Below are 13,038 nucleotides of genomic sequence, written 5' to 3'. Positions count from 1 at the left end.
ATTATTCATTGATTTGCGTGGAACAGGCGAAACAAATTTTTGCGACATGTTCCCTACACATTGGCTGTTGGCACTGCAAGCATATGTAATAAGTTTTCTTATCTAAAGCCCGTGGACAGAATGAACATCTTCTTTGTTTTTCTATTTTTGTTTACAGCTAATATATCGCGCGGATCTTGATTTTCTGGAATGTCTGTGTGTTTCACGAATTCTTCGATTTGATTCGCATTTGAATTTGATCTTGTTCGTATATTTACTTACAGTTTGATTTCGAAATAAAAAACGTAATAACCACCACACAGGGTTAGCGTAACCCACACAGTAAGTTCATAGCGTTCTCGACTGGTTCGTGCACGCTGAGGTTATCAGGCGGAGGATTTGTAGTGGGGATGCAAAAGTTTTTTCCCCCCTTGTTCTCACTCCACACTTCTGATCGTTCATAAACGCCACGTGTTTTTTCAAACGGACTGGGTTACCGTAACCCACGGTGGTGTTCAAGGGTTAAAAGCATTCCTGGATTTTTTAAATTAAAATACTAGTCCGAATATCGATTTAAAACTTTTTTTAACAACAGACATTTGTACAAGTTAGCAACAAGAAGATCTTTGTTTTGCCTTTCTGTAAATATCTTTTAACATTTTGGTTATTTCCTATCTCTTATCAAGAATGTTTAAAAAATTTAACATATTAATCTCATTCTATCTCCAAATATGTTTGATATTTTCTTTACAGTGAAAAGGCGCGTTAAACACACAAATAATTACTAAACATATTGTTTACACACTATCGGAATGAAATGTATGTATGAAGCACAATGGAGAGATAAAAAATTAATTGTGTATTTTATCGTGCATTCAATACTACAAAGTTTGAAGGGAAAATATGTTTGCGAATACGTAACTGTCGGACCACATATTCCAATTTGGCATTCTTGCATTTTTAAAAAGCGCAACATGCATTTATAAAGCTTTATTACGCGGCCAAAGGAAAGTAGCTAGTTACAAAGCTCGATAAAAACGTTAAACCTATATGGAATGGTACCAGAGAATTGCAGTCCTCTACCTTGCACATGCATTACTTGCACGCTAGGCAAAATATCCTTGAGCCGAAGGCGCATACATAAAAGAGAGATGCTATCGTATCGTGCTACAAACCGCACGTATACCAAACCTGAACTTGCACGAAAGAAGATAACAAATGCGGATACTTACATGTAGTTGCGAACGTGTATAGTGCACTACGCGTGTTATCGCAACTTTATATATTCATGTAAAAAAAAATATTTTACTTTATGATATGTACAAAGTCAAGATTAAAAGTCAAAAAATTATTTTATTATCTTAACATAGATATTTTATCATTTTAATTAGCTGGAAATTATAAATGGAAAAATATAAGGCTATTGTTATAGATACTATTATATAATTAATACTATCTCATATATTTGTATACTATATACTTATATAAATTATTTAAAAAAGAAATTATGAGAATTTGTCGATTGTATATACATATATGCATATACATGCACGTTTTACATTGTTAATTACTTAAACATTTTGTAAAATGTACAAAATATTGCATGTTATATTCTGGACAATATTGATATGATTAAAAGAGTAACATTTTTTAGATTATTATTAAGAAGGCATTATGTAATACTGATAAATTTCTAGATATTGACTCTTATTGTTAGATTATGTTAAATGTCACATATATTGTATTAGATAATAATTATTCCCATGATTTAAAAAAGATGAGATTGTATATTATAATAGCATTTCACTTAAAAGTTAATACCGTGTGTACAGGCATAGAATAAAAAGATCTGACACATTGAATCGGCTATCGCCCACATGTCGATTCGACCATCGGCTATATGTGGAGTGCAAATTTCTTGCAGCTCATTCTCGCATTCACATGCAAACGAATAATCCATATTCCGTTTCAGATGGTTGTTCAATTTTTTTTTTATCTAACCAAGTAGTGAAACAGCCAATACGATCGTCGTCGAATGAGAAACGAGGTGACCGTTTCGACACGGAGCAACTCGTTTGAAATCTCGCAGTAAATTCGTTTCTCCAACATCTGCGCTGCGATGATTGGATGGCGGATTGTTCGATAAAGTGGCGATCGGCGTTAGCATCCAACTCGGGTGCAGGACGAATGAAACCGAGAGAGGATAGCAAAAGGATGACTTTCTCTTTCGCGGTTTGTTCGCGCTGAAATAGAGCGGTTTTGTTCTTACGAAGGCTAGTTAAAATGCAGATTCTATCAATCACTTCGAATGAAGACATACCTCGCGTGCATCGTGGCTGACGCGCGTGCGGCTTTTATATCAAATTGTCTTCAAAGGAAATAGAATTTTAACGAAATTGAAAAGTATCAATAAAGAACGGTGTCGATACAGACGACGCCACAGTTTCCTCTGATCAATTTTCTCAGTATTACGCGGATTTAATACAGGAATGTAATAAAGAATATATTATGTATAGCTGGCGTACAAAATTCATTATTATATATTTGATGAATAAATATTTAGTTGTTACAAGATGTTCTATTAGTACATTTCGCGAATGTGAATATCATAATAATTGTTGGGTAAATATTTAGTGAATATAACAAAAAGTGATTCATTGATATGCGAATAAAATTCATCATAATGTCTAATGAATAAAACAGAAAGCTATATTTCTGGCAAGTTATAATCCATACGATGCCGCATCTGCTTATCGACTCCGCAGCTGCTCGCCATTTCCCATGGATGTTCCGTATAACGTGGCGCATTTGTTTATCGCTTTCACGAACGACATTTTAATTTTCCAACCATTTGTAATAGAGGTCGTTACGAATTTGTGCTGCGAGATGTAGATTCAATTAGATACTTATATATATATATATATATATATATATATAGCGATTGGTCGGAATTCACTCGGACGCGCGTTACATCGAACGCGTTTCGAACAGTTGCCATAGTACTCTTATTATTGATTCGATTCCTTTCCTTATAGGAATCTCCTATTATTCACGCTAATGGATATTTTTTAAATTAACTGAAAAAAGAGTATTAGATTGTGGTGATTTAAAAAATTAACGTATGTTGGCGAGATCACTTTTTTTTACGAGCTTAAAAAACGGGAGAAAAAGCAGCTCATCGCCGTTACGACATGCACACTAGACAATTTTACTCGTAGATCCTAACACTAAAAGGGACTTTAGTTTTTCGAGCAACTACATAAAAACCATTTTATTTCGAATACGTGTGAGGTGCTTTTCACACGTTTTTATTTGATATTTAAATATACACGAAAAAGTACTTTTTTTATACAAAAATTTGCGAGATTTTTTTGGTACCATTTTGAACCTTACATCTATATTTATGAAACACACTCGCGCACATCGTTTCATGATTTTAACCGTCACACTAGTTTTTGTGAGTGAACTTACGGACAATACTAGATGTAGATAGCCGTTACTGTTTATAGTCCTTTAATATGGCTCGTAACTGGGGGGTGCCAGTCCCAGAGGTATACACGGAAGTGTCGTCACACTTGTTATTTCCCACCGGAAACACAGCATGCGCGTGTATATAGCTGTACAACGTTGTCACACTATTAATCCTTTTAGGATTAGGGTTTACGATATATGTCATATATCGTACGTAGTCTGACAACTAAGTTTGTATAGATGAAACTTATTTATATTCAAATACACAACTCGTATGTTCATATTAAACGTTATCTTTTTCGAAATACGAATCCTTTCGTCTGTATATCTATTTCGGTGAGAATTTTAGCATTACAAGTATTTTTTGTGTATACTCTCTAGTTGCGTATTATAAGTATTTTTAGTATATTCTCTAATTGAATGTTAGTAATAATCAGAATTTTATTGAAATGTTTCTTCAATTTATAACACTATTTAGAAACAATACGCGCTATTTTTTTTTGTAAATACTTTTTAATAATATTGTATCTAGAAACAAATGTTAACTTCACACAATAATGCGATTATCATATCGCATGAATATCTGCAGGTATTGACCTGAATTCTCCATGCATGAAAAAAATATATGTACAAACTAGCATGACATATATTTCAAGAAAATCCATAAATTATGAATAACGGGATGCATTGGAACATTAGGAAAAACTCTGAATTTGTGAAAAAAAATTCTGTCCGTTATGATAAAATGGCCTGTATATCACCTCTGGCTAGCGACGTCATGAAATTCTCTGGATAACCACCGGAGAATTTCATTTTGTCAAATAAAACTTGTCCGTGGACAGTTTTGCCGGACATAGAAGTGAGTAGAGGAAAACCGCAGGAATTCCGTTATTAATCTTTTTCAGAGACATGGAATGCGTTTTTTAAATCGCGCTACGCGCTATTTTCAAATATGTTGTGCATTTCCGTGATAGCATATTTTCAACTTAGCTCAAATTCTATTAAAATAAAAGTTGAACTTAACACCTACCATTCTCTTCACAGCACCTTCCTTCTTAGTTTGTAAATAAAACGTTTGCTTAACTATTAATTAAAATAAATAAAATTCCACAAGATAGAAGAAACATTGAGACGAATTTTCTGTAGTATTGCACAACAACACGTGTTTACAAATTGATAGCAAAGTTAGAAAGTGTCGTTGCAAAATTGATCGCAGATGTTTACGTATTCATATATCCTAAGAGTGCGCGGTTAATATTTTCATTTGACTTCCGAATTTATCTACATGAAAAACTTGAACGGATAAATTTGTTTTTCGAAACTCTTCAATGAACCGTGCGAAACTTGCTCATACTCGAATTCGCTTTGCGATGCGGTTAAATTGGTTGGAAATGTAACTCCCTCGAAGAGCAAATCTCCTTCGAGACTCTCGAGATTTCAAAAACGATCTTGTTACTTCTTTAATTATAGTTTTTGCGATAAAATTAAGGATTCTAATCATTTACCTTCACTTCAATTTGAAATAATGAAATCTATATATATATACATATATAAAAATTTTAAGTTTTCTTTCTATATTTTATTTTATCTAGTTTTATTTCTTTCTTCGTACTCTATTTTTTGTAAGAAATATCTTTTAATATACATATATAGGTATATTTATATATATATACATGCATAAATCTAATGACTTGATGAAATAAAAAAGATCAATGCTTTTGTGTTGAAAAAAAGAATTTTTTCTGCAAGAAAAAAACATTCGACCTTCTATACAAAATACATAAGTTATTGTTTGGTTTATTTTGGAATATACATATATTTTATAATGTATGTATGTGTATACAAATCTATAATCTTTTAATTAATATTATATAACCAATATTGATGATGATGATGATGATGATGATTATAATGGTAAATAGTATATATGTTAGTAATTATTTCAACTGTGTATTTCATCAGGACGGAAATATTGCTTAAAGTATACCACGAATTTGCTTATTATCTTGCTATTCTTCAAACCTTAAGTTTTAGTACGACGATGAACGAAAGGGCAACGAACAAAATTGAAACAGAAAGATAAATCGGACTTCAAAGTATCTTTTCAACTCGCGGAAAGCAGCGCAAATACGATGAGCATGATATAGGAGTGAAGGAGAAAATGGTAAATTGGCGCTGAGATAGAAGTAGTATTAATTTCTCCGAAGCACGAAGATTCTGCCACATCTACCTCTGTCTACTCCGAAATCTTATTCTTTTCTTTGTTCACTTCATAACGTCTGCAATAATGCAGCCAGTTTTACTAGACTCGAGAGAGGCGAAACTGTCTTTTATTAAACTCTAAACATTCACAGAGAAAGTAAATTCTTGATTGTCAAGGAATTAAAAATATATATATACAAATACTGAATTAGTAGTCTAACACAATTAAATATGTAAACATATCTTCCTCAATTAACATGGAAAGTTAATTAATTAGAAAATACGATAAAATATAATTAATCTCTCATTGTAAATATATAAATACATTTTGTGTTTCGATAACGTGTAAATAATGTTTTAATTGTTAATATTTCCGCGGGTACTTTTTATATAGAAGTTATGCATTTCACGTATTATCTCAGTATCCAGATCCATTATTATATATCAACATTTCGTGAATATTGCAATTTACTTCATCAGGACGAGGCAGCCTGATATGTTTTAATTGTTTTTTAACAAAAATCTTTTTAACTGAAAATATTAAATAATATTTGCAAAAATGTCGATAAATTATTTGGTATTCCAAATCTTTCAGATATTTATTTAATTTTATAATTGTCATCACGCAAAGTAATATCTCAAATATATAATTTTATCATTTATCTATTAATTCTGATCTAGATTTTATTACTAAACAATTAATGATCATATTATAGTAGTACAATTTAATATACTCTAAGAAAAAGACTTATAAAAACAATTCAAATATCAACGATCAAATATACGAGAGCAATACAAGATGTTTTATTAAAATCTTAAAATTAATTTAACATACCATTAAAAAGAATATAACAATAGACGTTTCGACTCACAGCAGAGTCTTCCTCAATATAATAAAATAAACCTATCTATTTCGTTTAACAATATTGCAAATCAAGAATAATTTGTCCATGTCAATTGATGATTATTGATGGTGAACCGTCTGTTATTATATTCTTTTTAATGGTATGTTAAATTAATTTTAAGATTTTAATAAATCTTGTATTGCTCGTATATTTAGTCGTTGATATTTGAATTGTTTTGCTGTGCAAACTTCGAGCGTTATTTATTTATATCATTATTACACATTGTTACACATTGTGTATTATTATTAGACAAAGGACATATACATATATATGTTTTCTCTTTATTTTGTAGGCGCGGTAGGCGGCGAAGGAGGTGACGAGGATGACAAGGAGAAGGAAGAGGAGGCCGAGAGAGAGAGGCAAGAGGCTATCAGGGAAGCCGAAGAACGAAGAAAGGAGAAACATCGCAAAATGGAAGAAGAACGAGAGAAGATGCGGCAAGAGATCAGAGATAAGGTCAGCAATAATGATTTTGCTTTTGCGTTTTTATTTAAAAAGTTTTTGCATTTCTTTGGAATTGACTAATAAGTTCGATTTTCATATATTCATGATCTTTATCTTATCGTTAAAACTTGTTATTAGCGTCGTGATTGTAGAATTTAATACTATTTACATATCAAAATTGCTACTGCTCGATTTTGTCGTTTAAATCATTTCAAAGGAATATAATGTTACAAAAAATATTATCCATTAAATATTGGATCGGAGAAAAAGTTTCTTCGAATTAAAAAAAATTTTTTTGCAAAAGTTTTTCATTTGTTGCGAAATTTTCGTTACAATTATATCATTCGCTAGAGCAAAGTTTCAGCTTTAAGAATCTGTTTTTTTTAACTCCGGTATGATGATTTTATCAGAGTCGAAAGTTTTCGTAAATTTTTTTTGAACACGTGAGAGACCCTCAAAGTGAAAAGAAAATTTTTCATCTTTTTCAGCTCGTAATTTTGTTAATGTAAAAATTACCAAACTCACAGAAATTCAGAAAATATAGTAACCTTTCGAAAATAAAGATTTCAAACTTCAAAACTTTTTTTTTTTTTAATTTAAATTTCGTTCATTTTTGACAAAGATATTGTATATACAATTTTGAATTAAAAAATATGAAGAAATTTTTCCCCGACACAATATTTAATTAATTAATTATTAAATAAAGACTGCCATAGTTTTAGGACATCAGGGCAGGTGTACTTGTCTTTTTAATAAATGTCTTTTTAATAATATTTATGGCAACATACATGGTATTTAAAGATTTGAAGAATTGCCATATCAGAAACTGTTTGTTATTTGTAGTTTTTGTTATTAAAACATATTATTTGGAGATATTGTGAATCATATTTTTCAGTTAATTACAAGTGGATTTTGTTCGTGACTATAAATATATCAGAGTACGAGTTTGAATATCGCCACGTGTTTCTCCAGCATTTTCCACAAGAGTCCTCGATTTCATCTGGGTCATGTCAACGCCGTTGACTCCGTCCTGACAGGACAATACATCAGGATTGATAATGGCGCGATCCAACGTGCATTTTACATCTCTTTCGTTCTCTCTCTTCCCTGTTCTTCTTTTTATCCACACATTTATTTCCCGCCCAACCGGTGAATGCGTTGGAAGTTTTTTGTGAGATCCCGTCGGCGTATATTGTTCTATCCTGTTTGATCAATGCGTCGAGGGATTCTATTTTCTATGTGACTCAACCTGATTGCTTTGTCCTCTAAAAAAATGTCAAGTGGGTCGATCGATCGAATCAATTTTAACGAAAACTCAAGAGTTAATATCGACTCTCTTCTTGTACGTCATTAATTCTCATATTAATATGAGAGCAAAATAAATGAGTATGCATAACACTGCATTTTTATTTTTGTAACGAAATTGTAAAGTTCATTATAAAATAGGAAATTGCTGATAGATTTGTATTTCTTTCATCGATATTTGCCCAACTGGGTTAGATTTTACGTGATGTTAATTGGAGTGAAAACGCGATTATCTCGTATGTAAACAGAAAATGATATCGTTGAAGGGACCAAACGCGTAATTCGACAATGTGGGACGTAGTTTGATCTATGTATGTGGCACACCGACCGCACTGTTGCAGTGTGCCGTAATTCCACGTGCGGAAATGGTCGTCGAGTGGTTGAATGTTGTAACTATTATCACGGCGAAGTTCGAGATTGTGGGAGTTCGAATGCGTCTTACAAGGGAACCACACGATTAAATTCTGATTTTAATTAAACTTTACATATATACATATAGGTTAGATAAAAAGAATGAATTTAGAAAATATTAGTTCCGCCGGAAAAACGATTTGAAAAGGTGAAATCATCTCTTATAGATAACGCGGGTTTTAGCTTTTTTCATTGTATCTTAAAAACTATTCGAGATATCAAAAAATGTTCTACACAAAACTTTTATACTAAAATTATGTTTATTCACGTCAATAATATTTTTGAAAAATAAAAAAAATTTCCTTTTAATAAAAAAAAATTGTTTATTAAAAATATTATTGACGTAAATGAATAGAGGTAATTTTGTTCTAAAGCTTTTGTATAAAACATTTTTTGATATCTCAAATAGTTTTCGAGATATAACAGAAAAAGCTCTCTGAAAACCGCTTTACCACATACAAGGGGTGATTTCATCCCTTCAAACCGTTTTTCCGCCGCAACAGACATTTTCTGAATTCATTTTTTTATATAATCTATATGTAGGATACAAAGTTCCATTAAGATCAGAATTTATCACTTCGTATAATTCTCTTGTTAGATCAATTACGATAAATCGGCAGGTCAATAATAATCACGTATGCGTTTCAACGAAATCAGATTTAGTTGATTTGAGAAACATTTAATGAATTTATTCTAATCGAAGACGACGAAGTATCAAAAAACATTATTGTGATATAAAAAATTGCGCAAAAAAATTAACGTTTTAGAGAAATATAAACATCTAAAAATCAATAATCCTATGAATTTAATCATTTTAAATTATTAAAATTCAATTAAGCGAAATTTAAACTTGAACAAATCTTAAAGAACTTATGAAAAGGTAAAATGGTACTAAAAAGACTAGTTAGAATTGGACAAATGTAATAACGAATAAAGCGAATTTCAGCGGCTTCATTACTCAGCGAAATCTAGATTAAAAAACGTCTTTCAACACGATGGCGTTTCAAGATTCGTTTAGTCCTCAGCGGTTTTATTCGTAAAAGCAAGGAGATCTCGACGGAATATAATTAACACTAATGGCTGCTTCATCATAAGCGAAAGAACTACTTTCAAATCCTTTCCGTCTCGGTAGAAACATGATTCTTCGAAAATGAACGGAAAAGATTGAGACGCGAGAGCCGCAATCTCTCATGAGAATAGAGCATCCACTATTCTGTTGCATAGTACCGGAAGAAGCTTTGGCATGGTAATCGCATTGGGTCAAGTCAAATCCGATTTCCTATCTCGACTAATGAACGAAGTGGGACTTTGTTATAGTAAAGTCCTTGCGCAATTTGAAAATATTCATTTTATTTTTAAATTGATTTTGAGAACTCGTGGAAGAAACAGCGTATATAATATTTTATCACCACACACACACACACACACACACACACACACACACACACACACACATCACATCAAAACTGTGCGCGCGCAAATTAGATCCATTAATATTTATAAAATGCATTTATATTTATTTCGCGGTATGTGTGCGATTGCCTTACATTTTCTGTTACTGCTGGCTAAACATATATTTAGGATATATTTTTGAGATTACAAGATAGTTTTAAATCTACAAATACATACATAGAATAAGCGAATCTTTCAAAAAGACATTAATCGAAGCACTGAATCTTTCTCTCATTTTTCATAAAAAATAATGTTACATTTAAAAGTTGACACAATATGTTAAAAAATAGAAAGAGAGTAGTGAAAAGTAAGAAAAGAGAAAAAGAGCGAAAAATTTCCAAAGTTCCACTTATCGATCTAATATTGTTTGCATTTCACATTACTTTGAGAAAATATTACACTACATCCAGCACTTTATTTTCTCTGCTCCCCCATTAGCCTTCTGTTTTTTCATCCTCAAGGATATTTTCAAAGACAAAGAATCGCTAAAGAAATTGACATTATTGTACGCTGTTGTGACCATTAATATTATCATCTTTGCTGTAAAATATTTTTATTTTATTACATATTTTATCGAATGATTAACTGTCGTTCTCCGTTTACACACAGTTTCTTTATTATCTTTCAACACACTTTTGCACCTCTTTCTTTTGATGGGTATTATTGAAAAAATAATGATGCGAACTATTATTTAGAACATTTGATAAAAAGTTTCAATCTACATCGTAATTGAAATATTAGAATTGAAGAGTTCGAAGAGTTCCTTGAACAATTAGAAATATTACTAAAATAAGTGTACGCGCTACGCAGTAGATATTTGCTTTACAGAAACATTAATATAACACAAAAATTGAATTTCGAATTAAAATAAATTTATTAGTTTTGTAAATGTATTTATCAAATCATAGTAAAAACATAAAATATTGAACAGATCGATGATGTATATGAAGATGATATTATGAATCAATATATAAGAATAATTTATTATCGATCTAACCTTGATAAAATTTTTAACGCAACCAATGTAAAGCAATCTATGGCTTGCTTCATGTTGGCATTTTCAGTTAATCGAAACGATTACAAGTTGTATAGAATCAGGTATAACAGTCGATCAGTAGCATTCAGTATATCATAAGTCTTTAACGGTTGCGTTAAATAATTTACGTTATGTGCTAAACCGATGGAGGAATAATGTTGTAACTTTGAGGGAAGCTAAAGCCATCGAGATATTGTATTTCGATATCAAAATAAGAAATTAATGGCGTTGAAATGATACGTGTAGAAGTCTACTTAAGTAAAATAGGACAGCCCTCGTTATAAGTGGCAAGTTCGGCATGAACCATCATATCGTGGTTAAGATGATTGATCGTTTCTGTTGAACACGCATATCCAAATAAATGTCGAAGATAATCTCCGAGGAAGGAAGAGGAAGCATCTCAAATGTGACAACGGAGGCGAGAAAAAAGGCAACGATGAAGCGAACTAGGAAGAAAGAAGATTGAACTTAACTGGGGTCAAATTGACTCTAGTAGGGAGTCCCTGCATTCAATATGGCGACTTCCTAATAGAGTCAGGCTGACTCCTTTTAAGACGTTCACCAGATGAGGAACCGTCTTGCAAAAGTACCTGGTAGCGTAAGCTTTATAAACAAAGTTAAGGCTATTTTAGTTATAAAGCATCATTTTAATTAATTTAATGATACGGAGTGTCGTGAGTGATTTGAATGTACCAATTTATAGAAAATATGGCATTGGAAGCTGATTTATAGAAAATGTGAATGATCGGTTGGGTTTGTCACATAATATTAATTATATCAGTTCAGGAATAATGTCTCAGAATTTTTATCGTCTGTTTAATCAAGAATTGGTTTCTTTTTACATCTATAGAATTATTTATCAATTAAATTTGTGTTCGCAAATAAAAAATGTAATAGGGTAACTCCACCAAATACGCCGCGCTGGGAATTTACGCCGCAGAAGTCAGAAAAAATAGAAGGAGTGGGGGTAATTTTCCCGCAACTACTCTGTTACATGTCTTTATGTTATATTAGTATTGTGTTATGTGATTTCAGTTTCTTACTGTTAATATTAATGAAATTATTGTGAGTTGAATCGATTTATCACTGTATTAAGTAGCGCCATCATAAATCATAATCTACATAAAATGATTACTGTAGGACGTGCAAAAGACTTAGTGGTTATTTCGTGATACATGAGTGTAGAGGAATAGTAAAGCATGTTGTATAACAAAATACAAGTATACTTTGCTCCTGTATTCTTTGTTTAATTTGTTGTCTTGTATTAATATATCCCACCTGTTTGGGATATATGGCATTTTTAACAGGCGGGATTTATGCCCAAAGCGTACAAAGTGCGCAGATTGAATTCAGTGCACTAAATATAATAGACGCATTACATGAAATATGTATACCTCATGTCATAACACTTGTAATACATCTGGGAAGATTGTAATTATTATTTATTACTTCATATACATATTTATCATTCTTATTCCTTAATAAAACTTTATAAACGCATTTTATATAAGTTATTGTGTCATTTTACGTCTTATTTATATGTATTTGTAAATTTTTTGTGAGCCATACATACCCCCCCCTTCTTCCTATGAGTAGCCATATATCCCACCCCTATGGGATATACGGCACAAATACGGGGATTTAAAAAAGTTCATTTTTTAATACGAAATACAAATATTTCGGATTTCTAATATTTTTTTTATAATAGTATTTTTATAATAGTATAAAGTTTTTATTGATATAGTTCGTTTACTTTAAACATAGTAAATAATACTTAAGGGAGGGGTATAGTTAATTCGATCAAAAGAAGGCATGTTTTTATGAATTTTTTTA

At 31.4% G+C, this 13,038-nt stretch overlaps 1 protein-coding gene across 3 annotated transcripts in view; it reads left to right on the top strand.

The window, feature by feature from the left end:
• Positions 1-13,038, top strand: part of cpx (synaptic transmission protein complexin) — a 137,345-nt gene that overhangs the window by 117,708 nt on the left and 6,599 nt on the right. For all 3 annotated transcript variants that reach the window (XM_018511773.1, XM_018511774.1, XM_018511775.1), the window contains one exon: positions 6,850-7,013. In XM_018511773.1, the coding sequence (XP_018367275.1) occupies positions 6,850-7,013 (164 nt within the window). The remainder of the gene's footprint in view (positions 1-6,849; positions 7,014-13,038) is intronic.

The sequence above is a fragment of the Trachymyrmex cornetzi genome, unplaced genomic scaffold (genome assembly GCF_001594075.2).
Source record: "Trachymyrmex cornetzi isolate Tcor2-1 unplaced genomic scaffold, Tcor1.1 scaffold386, whole genome shotgun sequence".
Lineage (NCBI taxonomy): Eukaryota > Metazoa > Arthropoda > Insecta > Hymenoptera > Formicidae > Trachymyrmex > Trachymyrmex cornetzi.
The sequence above is the reverse complement of the archived record's forward strand: the minus strand, read 5'-3'. Positions and strand labels throughout refer to the sequence as shown.